Source organism: Platalea leucorodia (assembly GCF_965183815.1).
Source record: "Platalea leucorodia genome assembly, chromosome: 3".
In the NCBI taxonomy this organism is placed as follows: domain Eukaryota; kingdom Metazoa; phylum Chordata; class Aves; order Pelecaniformes; family Threskiornithidae; genus Platalea; species Platalea leucorodia.
Genome location: NC_138825.1, coordinates 14,668,886 through 14,687,589, shown reverse-complemented (window position 1 = coordinate 14,687,589; position 18,704 = coordinate 14,668,886). Strand labels below are relative to the sequence as shown.

At 44.4% G+C, this 18,704-nt stretch overlaps 1 protein-coding gene across 2 annotated transcripts in view; it reads left to right on the top strand.

Annotated features, from left to right (window-relative positions):
* Positions 1 to 4,159, top strand: part of CUL9 (cullin 9) — a 37,781-nt gene extending 33,622 nt beyond the window's left edge. The window contains exons 41-42 of one of the 2 annotated variants that reach the window (XM_082305264.1): positions 181 to 275; positions 1,251 to 4,159. In XM_082305264.1, coding sequence (XP_082161390.1) covers positions 181 to 275; positions 1,251 to 1,452 — 297 coding nt within the window. In that variant the 3' untranslated portion in view covers positions 1,453 to 4,159. The remainder of the gene's footprint in view (positions 1 to 180; positions 276 to 1,250) is intronic. The other variant, XM_082305265.1, reaches the window with a different exon arrangement.
* The last annotated feature ends 14,545 nt before the right edge of the window (positions 4,160 to 18,704 follow it).

Below are 18,704 nucleotides of genomic sequence, written 5' to 3'. Positions count from 1 at the left end.
ATGCCCATTAGTGGCTTGTCTTGCTCTGGGCTACTTTGATCTTGGGCAAACCTAGAAAGGGGCTTGATCAGCTGAGGGGATAGACTCTCGGTGCTGTGTGTATGTAGGGAGGGGGTTGCAGCACAAAATACACCCCAAATCACATATTGTCTCTCTTTTCTGGCTGTTCTTCCATGCTAGCAGGATTTCCATGTTGGGCTCCAGACTTTGGCAGATCATGGTCAGAGAAAGGTGAAACACTCAAATGTGCCTACTTCAGCCCCTGCCTGTATAGGGTGAGTTTTCTTAGTGGGGTAACAAGGAAAGGTGGGCAGGTGCAGACAAAAAGCAGTTGACCAGAGTTTTCTCCTGTGCTTGCTGACATACAAAAGAGTTAATAACAGATCCTGATTACTTGCATCCTGTGTTATGGTTTGAGATAACAATGTAAGTGACATAGTGGTGTAGGGAGACCAGCAAAACCTCCGCTTGGTATGCAGCTATGGTTGAGAAAGCTCCATCACTGGCAGACCCAGTTATGGAAGTTGCTCTCCCTGCACTCTTGGGTTTCTGTGGAGAGTCACACTCTTTCTTCAAAGGTGCATCAGAGATCTAGGAGGTGTCTAGATGAGAGAAGCAAGAATAAGAACATACATGGGGGAGATGGAAGGGCCTGACATTTATTTTAAGAAAGGAATGGAGAAGAAGTGACACAGCTGTAAAATAGTGTGTTGAGAGATGAAATGGATGGTTTGTCGTTTCCCTGTCCTAGAGTACTGAGCTGGCAGGTGTTAAGTATGATAGGAAGGTGATGAGTTTGAAACAAAGTCCATTCCTGTATGACATGCTGTTTAAACCAGGAAACATAATTAGCATCTGCTATCCCAGTGTGACCAATCCCCTCTGACAGCTGCTGTGTTTCCAGGAGCTGAACAGGGTCCTGAGTGTTGCAAAAAAAAATGACAACTGAGTCAAGAGACACTCTGTTTCAGAGCAGGGTTTCTGGCCTCCTTGGAATGAGGCTGTGACACCAGAGCTGGTGGCAGGCTGCAGCTTGTTGGCTCTCTGACACAGCCCTGTGCTGCATGCATGGATAAGGACATTTAATCACCTTCTCCTAGGTGCACCTGCATGGCTGCTGTGTCCCTGAGGCACGGCTTTGGAGGGGGATGCTGAGGTGATGGTAGCAGGGAGGATGAGGGTGGTGTGGGGCTGAGTTGTGGTTGCTGGTCACAGCTGGGGCTCTGCTCTGATGCTCTCCTCCTCAATAGGCCAAAGCGTACCATCTTGTGTGACTCCCCCAACACAGACGAAGGTGGCAAAGAGGCTGAAGATGAGGAGTATGAACCGCAGTGGCAGGAAGACTATGATGATGATGATGATGACCTTGATGAAGACAACTTTCTCTTCGATGACGACTCAGATAACCTTGATTGTGACTCCTACTTTGATGATGATGATGCCTATGACTAGAAGTGGGCTGTCAGCCAGCCTGCCAGCCTGGACCTCTGCCTCTACTTGGTCTCGACCCATTTATATTAGTGTCTTTCCTCAAAGACAGTGAGGAGCTCTCAGGCAGAACAAAGAAACTTTTCCTCTGGGGGCTACTTGCTCAGTGACCCCTCTTTAACACACAGAAACATTGCTCTGGACAGATGGGCTATGTTACTGTGGCCACCTCTCTCAGAAAGACATCTCCTCACCTTTCTCCCTTGTCTCCATTTCTGCCCATAGCTATCTAATTGAGTTAGAAAGTCACAGTCCAATGTGAGGACTGCTTGCCACCTGTTAAAGGCCTGTTCAGTGTCCTTGGGCGTGCTCTCCCCAGGGACTGGGCACAGGTGAGTGTGGCACGTGTCCTAGCATGGCACTGTCTAATCCAGCCAGTGTCTAGAAATACTGTAAAGCGATGTGTTTACACTCAAGTCAAAGCCTCCCATCTGGCGCTGGTGGGATTCCCTCCACAGCCGCAGATGGATGTGGTTCAGTGCATTCCTCTAGTTGGGGACAGCTTTTTTGCTGTTTGTTGGAGTTGTTGTCTTCTCTGCTATGAAGCAGGATGGGCTGCTATGAGTGGCACAAGTTTGCAGGACTGTTTTTAAGTGTATAAATGTATGCACGCGCACACACACTATATGATATATATATATATAGATATATATATATGCAGAGGTTGTTCAGATAAGACTTTATCTTTGCAAAAAAGAAAACCCTGATAAACAAGGGCTGAAAAAAGTTCTGTTTAAAAAAGAAACAGTTTTCTTCTAGCACAAGCCTCCTTGTTGTCTCTGGGGAATATGGGTGTGAAGGGGGAGCAGGACATTCTCAAGTGAGGAGGATGTGACCTGGATGTGCTCATCCTAGGAGTTAGCTGTGAAATTGGCGTGGGTTTGGGATCCTCACCCAGGCCACGCAGTCTGCCCTGCAAAGTGGTTTTTCCTTCCTGGGCAGTTCAGGGAACAGTAAGAGGGATGGGGAGGAAGGAGGGCAGGGGACTGGACGGCACAGAGAGATGGGGCTGGTGTTTCTGGGAGCAGGTGCAAGACAGAATGCCTGCATGTTGATGAAGGTGGTAATATCTGGTGCCCAGCAGGAGGCAGATGTGGGCCTGCTACTGGGGCTTGAAGGGTGATGTAGAGATTTGTGGGATTGTTGTGGAGATACAGGGCTCTCCTCAGGCCTTGGGTATCATCTGGGAGGGATGTGGGGTTGTTAGGGGATGCTGGGCAGGGGATAACTGCCAGGGGCAGACCAGGGAGAGAGGACTGATTTTTCCAGTCCCCCGCACCCCCTTGCATGGGGTTCAGCCAGAGTCTGTCATGGTGGAAGTCCCAGCCCCGCTCCCCCTATGTGGCAAATGGGTTCCCCACCCCACAACCAGACAGTGACACCTCTCTGGGCCTTCTCCTCAGGGCCACGACGGGGAGAGGTGTGGTGGGGATGCCCAGACAGCCTCTTCCCCAGTGTGACCAGTCCTTGCAGCAACAGCCTGAATTCCCCAGGACGCTGGGGGACAGAGCAGAACATCCTAGACACCCGAGTTCCTCCTGTGGAGACTCATGCCTGGAGTTCCTCACCCACTGTCTCCTGAATGCCTGCTTAAAACCCAAAAAGTCAGAAGGATCACAAGGCCCTGCTTTCATGGGCAATATTTGTACTGAAAATCAAGATTAAGCCTTGATCATCTGCTCCGTGGGAGGTTTCTGTCCTGATCACACATAAATTACACATTCCTTTTCTGGGCTAAGTAAGGTGGCCTGTACATCTAGGTAAAGCAAAGCCAGTTAATTTTGTAGGCAGGTAAGGTTATGTAGTGTAATTACCAAGTTCCCTTTTATTCCCTACCTACTGTCCCTTCTACCTCCATTACTTCCAAAGAGCATCCGTTTCCCTAGATCATGACTACCCATAAATGTAATTTATTTACAGTCAAATAAGTTTGCACGTAACTTGCAAAGATATGTACAATATCTACAGATGTGCTACCTGCCCACCTTCCTCCTTTTACATTCTTCCCTTCCCACCTCCTTTCCTTCCCCTTCCTCCCTTCCTTACTTCCCTCCATCCTCACTGCGCTTTCTTCCTTCCTTCTTCCTTTCTTTTTTCCTTCTATCCTTCCTTTATTTCTTTCTACTTTCCTTCCTACTTCCTCCTTTCTTTATTGCCCTCTGTCTTCACTTTACGTACTTATTTATATACTTCAATTCCCTTTTTCCTGCCTTCTCAACTTTCTGCTTTCCTCTATTCTTCCTTACCCACTTCCCTGCCTTCCTGACTTCTTTCCTTAATTACCATCTTTTCTTCTCTCACTACTTTCCTCAGTCCTTCTTTCCTTGATCCTTCTTGCCTTCCTCTCTACCTGCCTGAACTGCTCTCCTTCCTTCTCACCTTCCTGCCTGCCTTCCTCACTACCTGCCTGCCTGCTTTCCTTCCTTAATTCCTTCTCTCCTGCCTGCCTTCTTTCTTTTACTTTTCTTCCTTCCTTTCATTCCACCCATCATCCCTTCCCCATGCCTTCCTCTTCCCCTCACCTTCCTGCCTTCTTTCTTTCCTTCCCCCATTCCCCCTTCCTTATTTCCCTGTCTTCAGTTTCCTTCCTTCCTTCCTTCCTTTTTTCATTCCTTCTTCCTTCCAGTGTTTCCCCATTATCTCCTTTCTTCCCCATTATTTCCTACAGTTTTCCCCTTCTTTGCCCCCCTCTTCTTCCCCCCCCCCCCCTTTCTTTTCTTTCCCCCTTTCTTCCCCTGGTGTGGGTCTGCAGCCTTGAGGGCTCGTGTGCCCAGGTGCTGGCAGCTGGGGAGGCCCCCAGGGACCTGTGCCCATCGGCGGGGGCGCTGGCAGCATACCTACCTGCATCCGTGTGTCCCACTGACAATTCTTTATCCTGATTGGCCAACGAGAGAAACAGGATGAGGCCATTGGTGCTGCTTGGTTTTGCGTGAGCGGAGTGTTTCTGTCTGTGTTGATGTGCACGGCTGGCCGTGTATTATTTCTGCTCGTGTTTTACACTCATCCGTGTGCCTACACAGAATACACGCTCAGCCTCACTACTGGTTGGACCTGGGGGCACGGAGCTGCGGCAGCCTCGTCTCTGTTGGGCTATCAGATTTGGCTTCACCTAACACACGGAGGACAGAAGCAAGGGCAGATTACCTGGGAGGTTTACAAAGACCTTACATTGCCCACACATGTAGGAGGGGACTTATGAAAGTCGAAGCTCACTTTCCACTGGTAAGATTTGCCCTCAGGCCTCCCAGGTCCCCAGGCCTGTAGAGTGAAGCAGTACCCACAGCAGTGGAAGACAGAATTAGGGACCACCCAAGTCCATTAGGCAAGCGTAAGTCGATGGTACCAGGTGGGATGCATCCGAGAGTACTGAAAGAGCTGGCAGATGCCATGAGGCCACTCTTCATCATCCTTAAGAGGTCATGGCAATCGGGGGATGCTCCCAGTGACTGGAAAAAGGCAGACAGTATATCCGTTGTCAAGAAGGACAATCCAGGAAAGGAGAGGCCTCACCTCAGTCCTTGGGAAAAATATGGAACTGCATTTTGGCTGCACCAAATAGCCAACTCCTCTGAGGACATTATAAAATTGATAGTTCACCGAGAAGGTATTGAGAATTGATTTAGAAAGTTGCGGATTGCTCCAGGAGGAAGAGAAGAGAAAGTTCCATCAATGTGGGACCCAAAAGCAGTCATGGTGATTGCAGAAGCAGTTTGTGGTGAGACCCTAGTCTCAGAATGGAAGATTTCCACTCCAAATGTCATCTTTCTGAGACCTAGTGACTGGAGGAAGGAAGAATTTTTTTACATTGGACTAGGCTGCTGTGTAAGGGCCATGGAATCGCCAGATTTGAAAAGGACAAAATTAGTAACAACTGGAGTGAATGTTATAGGGGCATTCCCCACAAGAAGCTCCTTAGTGCCTTACCATTAAGACTGAACATCTACCCCACGAGGGAATTTCTAGCACGGGCTAGACAGGAAATTCAACTTAAGATCTACCGCCATTGTCAAGCTGAGAGTGAGTTCCTCACGTATTTGTGGGTATTGCCCTGCAGATCAGGAAGCCAGGATCAAAAGACATACTCAACAGTGTGTTCTACTGGCTGAAGAAACTCAAAGGAAGGATTGGCAAAATTTTAACAAGCCGCTCCTAAGCGATCACCAAAATGATCCTTCAGGAGTCCCCGCAGAGAGGACTGTGTTACACATGCACCAAAGCACTCAGCATCGTGTCCAACCCCATGCTGGTGGGGCTGGGGGATGCCTGCCCAGCAGACTGTGCTCCTTAGTCCCGGGATACTGAGAGCCTCAGGGATCGCAGTCCCAAGGATACTGGTGAGGCACATAGCCACGTGCAAAGCAGGGTGCTCTGGCCCATTGTACAAGCGGGGCTCAGGGACCCTTCCACAAAACACCGTGCCCAGCACTGGTGTATTGGTGGGGCACTTAGGCTATTGAAAATGCCACCTCCCCTGGCAAGGAAGTTAGGGTTAGGAATAAATTTACAGTTCGGGTTAGGAATTAGGGTCATTAGGTTTAGGATTAGTGTTAGGGTTAGGTTGCAATTAGGATTAGGATTAAGTTTTAGGGTTGGTGCTGTGGTTAGGGTGCTATTAGCGTTAGGGCTTTGGTTACGGTTTAGGGTTAGGGGGTTTAGGGTTAGGGTTATAGCCATTAGGATTAGTGTTAGTGTTAGGGATTAAAGTGAGATTAAGTGGTAAGGGTTAGTGTTATGGTTTGGGATAGGGATAGGGTTAGAGTTATTCATCACCCTCACCCAGATACTAATCCCAGCTAGAGCCCAGGTCCAAACCCAACACCCATCAGCTAGGCCTCACATTGAAAGCGGCCAGGACCAATAGCTTTTGTAAGCCCTCACCTTCCCTTTGTAGTCCCTTTGTGTATGGTTTAGTTTAAGGGACATTAGGTTTAGGGGTTAGGGTTAGAGATAGGATTATGGACAGGGTTAGGGTTTGTGTTATCCCTCACCCTCTCTTGGACACTAACCCTAGGGGGTTAGGGTTAGAGATAGGATTATGGACAGGGTTAGGGTTTGTGTTATCCCTCACCCTCTCTTGGACACTAACCCTAGACAGAGCTAGGTCCAAAACAGACAATCACAACCTAGTAAGACTACTATTAAGGTTTAGGGGTTTTTTGTTCATGAGGTTATCCTTGATAGTTTTAGAACTTTGGTTGTGTTGAGGGCGAGGACTATTGTGGCAGTTATTAGGAAGTACAAGTACAGAGTTAGTAGAAGAAGTTTGGGGCTGCAGATAATAATTATGGATATTCAGCCTAAGTGGGAGATGGATAAGAAGGCAAAGATTTTTCGAATGTGTGTTTGGTTTAGTCCTATTCAGTGTCCTAGGGCTGCTGAAGCAACGGCTATGGTGGTTAATAGTGTTGGGTTGAGTGAGTTAGGAAGAGAATAGTGATTGTGGAGGGGGGGAATTTAATTATTATTGATAGTAGTAGAGCAGTGATTAGGGATGAGCCTTGGAGTACTTCTGGGAATCAGAAATGGAATGGGACTAGTACTAGTTTGATTGCAATTGCTATTGTCAGTAGGAGGCAGGATGTTGTGTGGCTTAGTTGGGTAATGTCTCATTGGCCTGTGGTTCAAGCATTGGTTATGCTTGAAAAGAGGACTAATGCTGAGGCGGCTGCTTGTAGTAGGAAGTATTTGATTGTGGCTTCAATGGCTTGTGGGTGGTGGGATTTGGAGATGAGGGGAATGATAGCGAGGGTGTTAATTTCTAGTCCCGATCAGGCTGTGATTCAGCGGTTGCTTGAAATTGTAATGGTTGTTCCTAGGAGTAAGCTTAGGGAGGAGATTCATTCTGCATGTGGGTTCATTAGTAGGGAAAGGGGTTAAACCATCATTTTCAGGGAATGGGACTGATAGCTTTTTAGCTGACCCTACTAGAAAATAATATAGAGAAAGTATGGAGAGTTTTGAGCTCTTCTGTCTAGGTTCCATTTCTACTTTTCTAAATCTTTCTTAGGAAGTGAGAGGGCTGGTATAGCTCTGTGTTCACCTTACCATAGTGATCCTTTATGTTCAGGCGCATTTCCTTAAGTAATGAGGCAGGCCTGCATAGCAGATTGGTACGCTGGTGTGCCAAAGGCATAGTGCTGATGTCAGTGGCAGGAGGTTATTCCAGAGGAGGTGTATGAGTTGGCTGTAGAGCAATCGTGGACAGGAAGCGCATATTCCTAAGAAGCCTGAGGAAAGGAGCAGGACTTTTGTAGCCAAGGCCACTGGAAATAGTTCAGGTCGGGAGGAGGTTTAGTGAACTTGGGTTTAGGAATAGGATAGTAGCTAGTGTACTAATCAGTATGATATTTGCATATCAAGCTGAGAAGAACAGGGTGACTGGTCCTGCAGCACACTCTGTATTGAAGCCTTATAGTAGCTCGGATTCACCTTACAAATAGGCTCCTTAATGAATAATTTTACTCTCTTTGCTACTGGCCGTAATAATCTGAAGGGACCTACAATGTTCAGGCCTTTTCAGACTTGTATGTAACTTAGGATTTTTCATTCTAGTAATGTTAAGAAGGCTACAGCAATTAGAATTGGGGTAGCGTAGGACAGGGATATGATAAGATATTTTAAAGTAGAGGATCAGGTCATGAGTAGGTGTGGTGGGGAAAGAGGGGAACTAGGGAGAAGATTTGAACCTCTGGGTAAAGGGCTTAAGCCTTTTGCATTTGCTGAGCTTGGCCATGCTAGCAGACCTTTTCTAGGACAAGGGACGGTATGGGTGCTCTCTTGGTAGTTTAGTTGAGCTTGTTATTTAGAGGGAGGCATGCTTGTACTATTGGCCTCGCTTTTCCAGTCCTTTTGTACTAGGGAAAGTTCATCATAGAAACTGACCTGGATTGCTCCAGTCTGAACTCAGCTCACATAAGACTGGTAACCATTGAACAAACGAACCCTTAATAGCAGCTGCACCTTTAGGTCGTAAACTTCCTTGTCTATATGGGCTCTTGGAGGAGATTGCGCTGTTATCCCTGGGTAGCTTGGTCCATTGGTCAACTACAGTGGGTCTGGTCACTATTAGTACTTTGAGGGATTGCTCTTGGTTAAGAGGTGTGGTCTCATTTTTGCAGGATTTGTTTTTCTACAAGGTCGCCCCAACCAAAAAATGCAGGCCAGCATTTTGGGGTGGAGGGGGATAGTGAACCTGGTGGGCTTGAGCTTGTGTGTAATGGCTGCTGATTTTTAGGTTCCACAGGGTCTCCTCATCTTTATATATTCCTGCTTTTTCATGGGAAGATCAAGTTCACTGGTTATCTGTAAGAGACAGTTAGGGTTAGGGCAGGCATCACCTTCAATACTTGGTCAGCTGAAGGCTATGTTTTTGGTAAACAGTCGGGCCTTGAGTTTGCCTAGTTCCTTTTACAGATTTTAATCTTTCTAATAGACACTCCTGAGTTGGGTTAACAGGGTGGGTTTAATATCGAATCCTGTTAAAATTGAGATATTATTCGTAATCTGTTAATAATGTTAATGATGTAAGCTTGTGCTTGAGAGGGGGAGGCCCCTAGTTACTCATTTTAGTATTAATTCTCCTATTATTATAGGTTGGCCTGTTGGTGATAAGGGAGTCTTATTGTTCCTGGACTTCTGGTGTGGAGCTTTGAAACACTCTTTGTGGGTGGCTGCTTAAAGGCCTACGGTGTGGGGACTGAGAGTTGAGTAGTTATCTGCTAGGGGAGATTGTGTTCTTTTCTAAAGGAGCTGCATCCCCTTTAAATTGCTGGTGATTTACTACACGGGGCCTAGATTGAATGTCTGTGGAGGAAAATTGAGAGAGGACTTAGACTCATTGCACAGGCAAGCAGCTATCACCCAGCGTGATTGGCTTTTCACTTCTACTAACAAGTCATCCCATTCTTTTGCAACAGAGACGGGTTCGCTCAGTGATAGCTGCTTGTAAGTAGCTCGCTTGGGTTTTCAGATGGCAAGCTTAAGTTCATTTTGTTGTTCTTGCTAAATCATGATGCAAGAGGTACAAGGGTTTATCTTTGCTATTTATTGCTTGCGTTTTCATTACTATTTCATCATTGCCTTACAATACAAATCTCTATTGCACCAAGGGCCTCTTCTATTGCCTATACTAAGTGGAAAGAAAGTTTTAGTTTGGTGATCATTTCTAGTTGTGGTTTGGCTGGGCTAGAGTTGGGCTTCAAGAGGGTCTGGTGGGTAGCAGACATCTTTCAGGTGTAAGCTGAAGGCTTTCAGGTTATAGCTATGTCTTGATATGCTAAGTACACCTTCCAGGACACTTATGTTGTTACAACTTACTTCACCTTCAGCTGATGGGCACGTTAGCTATAGGGTTTTACGGCTTGTGAGGCACATGGTGGGCTGTATGTATGTGCCCCAGGGCCATTTTAAGGCGGCTCTATTGTCCTGCTTTACTGCTAATCCATCTTCTAGGGATGATTTCACATCTCTCTCGGTAGGTTTTCTGTTTTAGAAAATGTAGCCCATTTCTTCTGTCTCATAAGCTGTACCTTGACCTGCCTTGTTAGTGGGGTTGAGGCTATTATTTTTACTGTCATGCTCTAAGGGGAGGTGAGCTGGAGACAGAGGTATGTAGTCTGTCCTGGCGAGGGACGGCTGGGTGGATAGTTAGCAATTCTAGAACAGGCTCTTCTATGTACGTTTGGGGCACCACCAAGTCCTTAGAGTTTTAAGAGTTTGCGTTCGTATTTCTTAGGCAGATACTTTGGCAAAATATCAAGATTTAGGGCTAGGCATAGTGGGGTATGTAATCTCAGTTTCTGTGTTAGCTTTCGTGGGGTTTAATTAATCATGGATGCTAAGATCATCTTGAGGATGGCTTTAGGTGCGTCTTAGGCTTATGACAGGTCAGTTACATTTTGATCTTAGTTGCCTTGATAACATTATCACTCTTTACACCATATTATAGTCAGTTTGGGTCTCGTGTGTGACTGCGGTGGCTGGCACAAGATTTACCAACCCTAGGTGTTGTTACAAGTCAAATTTACACTTATTGCTTAATGTTAGTTACTGCTGAGTACCCATGGGGGTGTAGCTAAGCAAGGCATCTTGGGCTACGACTTAGGTGTGCTGGTGCCTGCTCCTTTTGCCTTAACAAGGCGATCAAGGGCATTTACGCCGCACTGCAGATAGTTACCTGTATATGTCTAGGAAGAATTAACATTAAAGTTAGGACGATGTCTTTTGTCCTTGGCTGTTAGTGGCGACCATCTTGGCAGCTTCAGTGCCATGGACACGTCAGTGCTACAGGAACAGTTGTTTGTTTGTTTCTTCTTTGCTTTTAGTTGTTTGTTTGTTGCTTGATTTTTTTTCTTGTTTGTTGTTTGTTTTTATGTTGTTTGTTGATTGTTCATTGCTTTGTTGTTTGTGCATGTGTAGGGCAGTTTCTTTAAGTTGTGGTGCACTGTGTACAAAATGTGTATTTAATTTATTAATGTGATTCCAGTGCTGATGATGTGTGAAAAAAGTGTAAATAAAATGTGTGTTAACAACACAGTGAATATTTGGTTGAAAGTTACCGGTGGTGGTTAGGATTTTAGAGAAAGTGTGAAAGTAAGAAATTATGTCCTGCAAGCATTCACTAAATACATGCATCTGATCGCTGATGCGCTTGTCTGGAACTCAAGCCTTTTTCACAAGGTCATGGCCCAAACAAAGCTCCAGGTAAGGCATTGCCCTATCTGGGCAGACATAAGGTACTGCTGCATGGTTAACCTACACTCATCTGGTTAATAAAACACACCACTAGGATCGCTTTTTGTAACTACTGTTCCTGAAATACAGCCAAAGCACATTCAGTTGTCAGGTATTACAGCCCCAAGGCCTGTTTCTGCAAAACCGTTTCATAAAAGCTGATGAATAAGGTAGCTGGTTACTCTTCACTTCATAGAATACAGCTAATTACACGTTATTGCATTTCTTTTAAATTATTTCTCCCGCTTGAGATCATTATATATATATATACTGGATACCAATGTAACGTACATACTTACTATTCCCTGCGCCACGCTGAGGCGGAGCACTCCGAAAAAGCCCTGGGGTGGACTGCTCCCAAAAAGCCCCAGGGTGGAGCGCCCATTTCACCCGGGAGCTGCTCCTCTGCTCCTCTGGTCACTCTCACCTTGCCCTCGCTGTTCGCCTGCTACCCAAGAGATAAGCAAGCAGCACCAAGTCCACATCTGCGGCAGCACAGAAGGCTCAGCCGAGCTCCCCAGGCTGAAGCTAGAAGACATTCAGACAGCAGAGACTCAGCAGACGGACAGAAGGGTTTGGACTGTATGTCCCTGCTTTCCATCTATAGCTTGCATAGAACTCGACAGTATGTTTACTGCCTACACTCAGAAGAGTCTGGCTGAGGTTTTTGCATCTGTGAATGGGACATAAACAAGAGAGTATGCATTTTACATGGAAACAAAAAAGCCTCACCTTGCTTAGCTGAAGCTTTCTTCATTTCATTTACATTATCTGTAAGCTGCGTATATTCTACATACAGAACAAGCCCTGCGTTGCCTGAGTGAGGCAATTTCTGTCCAGATATAAAATTCACACAGCTAGGACACCATCTAGATATCTTTATATGCATAGAATATATACAGAAAACATGCAGCAAGTATAAACAGAATAAATAGGGATAGATGTATAGAGATACATGTAAATACATGTCTTTCGAGAATACACCCCCCCACACACACGGTCTATACAGAACATCCACAGCCAGGAAGAAAAGCCTCAGCTGATCTCATCTCGCTGAGGCTTTTTTCCTCTCTCTAGTCAGAAGATGATACATTATCTACGCATAAAAAAGTATATGGACACAGGAAGCACAACCATGTTTTTCTCTCCGTACATGCACTCTCTACACGAACACATACATAGACCATACAGAATAGGCATACTAACTGACATACAATAAGCCCTTACTGATTTATGAAGATAATCTCTACTTTATTTATCTGAAACGCCTTGCGATAATGACTACATAGCAGGAGCTATGAGAGTCATGAGAGACAAAAATCCAGCCTACCACTATCTTTTACAGACTCTGTCCTGTGCTACATTTTTGTAGGCAAATACATCAGTCAGCGTGCATCTTCAAAATGCCTGTCATTTTGCCGAAAATTGATCTGTTTCCAGGATTGTTTTCCTGGAACATGCTGAACCTCAGAAGTAACTCTCACACAAATATTTAGATAATTCAGGAAATGTCAGAGTGGGGTAGCACTGAGAATGAGACCTGGGACTTTTTTTAGGCTGTTCCCAAGCTCCATTGCTTTTTTCCTACTCTAGTAACATCACTTCATCTTTCTTTTCTGTACTTCAAAATATGAAATACAACATAGCTTTTTTTTTTCTCTAACAGCCTAAGGCATTGCTATAGGGATATAAGCCATCTTCAGCTCTTGAAGTATTAGCAAATTAGATTTGGATATAATTCATAATTTATGTTGTTTGCATAGTGAACCATACTTAATCCTGGTATGCATTATCACTGCATCTTGCTAAACCTCTGAAAGATTTATAATCATGAAGATGTTATTCATTTGGGATAGTTGGTAATGGTTTTTATTGTGCACTAAATCCAAATCACAGCAGTGTTATAGGTGAATTTCACTTAAAATCTGTGCCTGCTTTCCCAGGAAAGGAGGGAGAGGACAGGAACGTTAAGGAAGATATATAACACCCACTCCAGGAGGAAAGTACGAGCCTTTTAATTTCAGGATTTTAGAAGTTGTTCCCTCTTTTTGGATGTGATTCATTTATGCAATATTAAAAGCAATAGAAAATGTGTTGCAGAAAATGCCCTCGCAAAAAGGCACAAAATACTTACTTAACTGTAGTCGTAGTTTTGTATTGAGATGCTGTGCTGAATCCTACAGTTTTGGTAATTTGGTAAATAAACAGGGGCATAAACACTTCTCCATATTCGCGTTCTTGGTATACTCCTCCTGCAAAGATCCATCCTGAATTCCTGCAGCACGTGTCTACATCTTGTTATGAATAGTGGGAATGGTTTTGCTTTCTTTGACAGTCTTTCTCATCTCATTTTTTGACTTCCATTAGAATGCTTAGTGCAAGGATTCAAAATCTGGAGCTGCAAGCTTCAAAGTTCTGATAAACTTCCAAAGATGGGGATAAAGAAGGAAATCTTGGACAAGAGTTTTGTCAATAGCTCCTAAAAGGCTTGCATGTTTAAAGTTAACACAGAGATGTACTTGTATTTAAATATCTGTGAGCATCATAATTCAAGAAGGGTACCTGATCAGCATTTCTGGCAAAAGTTCTGGTCTTTACTTTCTTGGTTTTGGTGTCGTGGGCACACTTGGGCCAGTTTACTGAGTGAGCTGAGGTTACTGTTGGAGCTATCTCTTACAGCCCATGGAATTGCTGAAGTTTCGCATGAAACTGTTAAGATAAACTATTATTACGACTGTCCCAGACTGTCCCTTTAGCACCTCAAGGAGCCTGCAGAGCAGAGGTGTAAGCACCACTGCATGAAAGGAGACCTAGGTGAGCTGCAGTTAGGGTCAGCTCCCGAACCTTGTAAAGGCTGGCTGTCCGTCATTCACAGCTTGGTTCAGTGCTAACCATTCCAGGTAGCAGCGGATTATAAAAAAAAGTTCTTCTTTTTCATTCTGATAAAATATCTGGCCATCTGCTACTGAATCTGGGTAAAATCATAACATTTTGGATTATACAGCAGTTGAACTGCAATGGATTGTATTTCAAGAGGGGCAATCACTGAGAAGTCAGGCATTAAAACTTCAGTCTTTTCAAATTAATGGGAAAATCTCAGAGGCTTTCACCACATAGGGCACTTACATTTGTTGGACAATAGGCAATGAGCAGAAATTAAAGAATATGAAATCCTGTATGAACACAAGAAAACACTTTTTTTACTGTGACAGTGGTCAGAGACTGGCGCAGGTTGCCCAGAGAAGTTGTGGAGTCTCCACCCACGGAGGCACTCAAAACTCAACTGGAGACAGTCCGGGGCAGCCTGCTCCAGATCAACTTGCTTGAGCAGGGGGTTGGACAGATGGTCTCAGAAGGTCTGTTCCGACCCCAGGGACTGTGATTCTCTGTTGTCTGGACTTTTTTCCGTTAAATAGAGTGTCACCCAGATCTGTAGTTAAGTAGTTACAAGGCAAAATTTGTGCTTTTCCTGCCCTATCTTGCTATCTGTCTGTGTACTTCCATTTCACTTATAATGTGTTCCTAGAAATAAAAATATAAAAAAGTAGCATTTAACAATCACTATTCAATTAAAAATGCCGTTTAACTTCGAGTCATAGTGATGTTGTACTCAGCATGTGTAGCCATACAATCTTTTCTACTTCTTGCTGGTGAATTTGTCAAGTGATGAGTGAATGAGCCTTGGGGTAGGATGTCCAGTCTGAACACATTAGTCTTTGAAGGTTTTAGGACTATTAGGATTTTTAGGAGAGGTGGGTGGAGCAGACTGTACTGGCCTTAAATTGGTTGTGAGTACTGAGCAGGTGCTGGTGGTTTTTTTTAATCAGCGTTGGAGCTGGTGATAGTTAACAAAAAAGGAGACAAGGGAAATGATGCTGGGCATTTGGGAATATTACAATTAGAGCTAAACAAGCCGAACAGATCAGAGAGGAAATGCAGGTCTTTTAGCTGCAAATTATGTCTAGCTGTTAAAAATGTCTAGCTGTTAACACGTAATGCTCTTCCTGCTGATTTTTTTTATTGTCTGGTGTGTGAGGATTAGATTCCCAGGACACTTAATGTCCAGAAACTTATTCTAGGGGACACCCTGTGCAAGCAAGGAGTGGTGGCTAGTTAATTCATTAGTGTAAAAATAACAGATAAGTCTATCCATATTGCTATTCTACTTCCATATCTGCCTGTATTCTAAAGGCAGAGTTGCTTTGGTTGTTTTAAAAACAAAACATAAAAGCTCTGATTTAGTTTACATTATGGACATCTTTTACAGATCTTTTGTCACTCACTCCTCCTCTCCAGTATGACAGTGTGGGACTAATAGCGTCTGACTCTGGTATATATATGTGTGTACGTGCTTTACTTGAAAAACAGATGAGTTGGTATATAAGTTCTCCAAGAGGATTGTCTTAGAGGTAATTCTGGAAATGTACTTCACCTTTGTGACTGCAGAAGGATGCAATGATAGGACTTTGTTTTATCTTGGGAAGGCTGATAAAATATTGGAAAGCCGTGTTTTACTGATGCATTTATCCAACAACATTGTAACTTGTATTTGTATGTCTTTTGTTCATTCTCTGTACCAAATTTCTGCAAGCAGTGGGAAAAATAATAGAACTGTTGTCCCCGATGTTCAGGAACAACAGTACAGAATGCAAAAACCAAGTTAGAGAATGTGCTAACTTGAATAGATCCTATGGCATGCATAGAGATTCATTGTTCTTTCTATCTGCTAGTTGGTACTTCTACCTCTTATGTTGAAACCCTTTTTAAAATAGTGCTATGTATTCTAAGGCAAAGCCACATTTTTTGGTTGTTTAAAAAACCCCCTGTTTCTGTTGTTTAACAGAAAACTTGAATTTGGAGGTAGCAATCTGACTTGACTGATCCCTAAAATAAATTGGTGTACTTCATTTTAAAAGCAGGACCATGCAGAGGTGAGAGTGATGAGAAGACTGGTGAGCTCAGTGTAATGTGTCTCTCTTTCTGCTGCGACTTATTTAGCAGTACTTTATCACCCACATTCCGAGACTGCACCTTTTCTGGGGGACAGATAATTAAGAAGAAGGGTATGCCAAAGACCATTTAACCCCGTTACAAATGCAGGACGTAATCAGAGTACCCCATGCTCCCATCCTGCAATCAGTCATAACGTTACTTGTGCAGTGAGGATGGGAAGATTCATGCTTCCATTCCTGGGAATATTCAGATAGTTAAATATGTGGGTCATGTCAGGTGCGTAAGAATACTGAAATTAGGAAAGGAGCTACACCTGTAGATTAAATAATTGGTTGTAGAACAAAAAAATGTTCTGAGGATGGATTGAGTGAAGTAAGTTGATAACAAGGGATGGAGCATCTTGCCTATGACCATAAGTTGTCCATATATTTGTTTCTTTTGTGCCTCCTTAAAGTATTTCAATTAATAATAAGCAATCTCTTGATGTGGCCATGTTTATTGATAAGTGGAAATCAGAAATTGTCTCAGGGGTGCAGAGCAAATTGCAAGTGAAGAGGAACAGCAAAAGCCCAGGTTCCCTGAGTAACTTAAACCTGATGAGGATGGCATTAACTTGAGCATTAGATTCTTAAGCAGCTCAATATTTGGCAAAGAGCAGATACACACTGGACAATTACTTGCACTTCTGGAAGGCTTTACATCTGCTTTTTAAAACAACACCTTGGCAATAAAAAGGGAGGAAGCACTTGAGCACATGTCATCTTTCCCACATGTAAGCACATGGTGTGAATGCTTCACTTCTGTTCCACACATGATAGGAGCCAACCCTGACATTCAAATCCAATGGTATGCAACATTTATTTCCCGCGAAATTTTAATCTCTCTCTTCTGCCTTTCTTATATGTGGACTTCATAATTTTATTTGGGGCAAAACAATTTCTGCGATCTTTTCTAACACAGAGTCTAACAAATACAGTCGTGGCAGTTTTTGACCCTATTCCTTTGTCTCATTTACTTTTGCTTTTCCTCCTCTTTGCCTTTCATTTTGGGCTTACACAAAGATGCTACTGCTGATTTTTTTTACACAAAAGTGTTTCTGGATAATAATTCTGTATGCACTGAGCCCTCCTGCATATTTTACCACTGGGATCTGCTTTAATTTCACGACTGTTGCTATGCAGCTGTGTAGATTTGCTTACTTGACCTGCCAGCACAGGGAGTTGTTAAAGACTCGGCCTCCATGGGTACTGGAGGATGGGGGTGTGCATGGCAGGGAGATGAACATGCACATCTTGCCCTCCAGGAGTGAGGACACTGTGTCCGTGTTCAAGCCCGTGCTGTCCTCAAAGGATCTGGCATGCTTACAAACTGCTGGACTCTGCCTCTGTTGAAAATGGAGATCACCTGAGCCATCGCTCTCTACAGCTGCCTGACAGGAGGTTGTAGTGAGGCGGCGGTTGGTCTCTTCTCCCAAGTAACAAGCGATAGGATGAGAGGAAACGGCCTCAAGCTGCGCCAGGGGAGGTTTAGATAGGATATTAGGAAAAAATTCTTCACCAAAACCATAGTCAGGCACTGGACCAGGCTGCCCAGGGAAGTGGTTGAGTCCCCATCCCCGGAGGTATTTAAAAGACGGGTAGATGTGGTGCTTAGGGACATGGTATAATGGTGGACTTGGCAGTGCTGGGTTAACGGTTGGACCTGATGATCTTCAAGGTCTTTTCCAACCTAAACGATTCTATGATTCTATGACTGAGCAGCTCGTTTAGCCTCTGTAGAGGAAGAGAGCGAGCAGCAAGGTGGTGTTCTCAAGGCACTCGCCGTGAGAATGCCGTTTGTGGGAGAGCCTCCTCCTAGACCCTGTCCCTGACGAGCAGCTTGCTTAAGACCCCCTGTGTGGTGCAAGCTGCCTGGAGCTCTTGGAAAGGACTCCTTGCTCTTGTCAGGCTGTTTCTCCATCCCTGTGCTTGGCCTATGGAAGCTGCTCTCGGCACTGACGCCGGGAGATCTGAGGCCTTCTGTAAAAGCTCTGAGTTCATCTAGTGGCTCTGGTTTTCCCAGGCTGTGCGTGAAGCATGGCTTTGTCGAGCCTCAGATGGGGGTCTCTTGTTCTCATCCAGATTTTTGCTCTGAAACCATTCAAGTGCTGAGGACTGGGATTTTTCAGAAGGATCCTGTTTCTCTTTGGGCTTTGTGGGGAGGGATTGCAGTCATGCAAGGCCTGTTGGGGAGCTCAGTCTTCTTTAGAGATGCTCTCTGTGGGACAGGAGGACAATGTCTTTGAGCTGCCTGTATTTCTGGAAGGACTACCCACATCTGCCTTCCATCTCAAATGCCCCTTAGTGGCACTTTTTTTTTTTTTTTTTTTTAAAAAGGTGTATGTGCGTAGCTGAATGCTTGTATAGAGTGAATCGTATTCTCCTGCTTAGAATGAATGGGTTTATGATGAAAAATATCTATTCAAAGTTACAAAACTTGGTTCCCTCAAAGATTCAAGTGCTTGCTGATGGATTCTCAGCTGACAAAGTCCC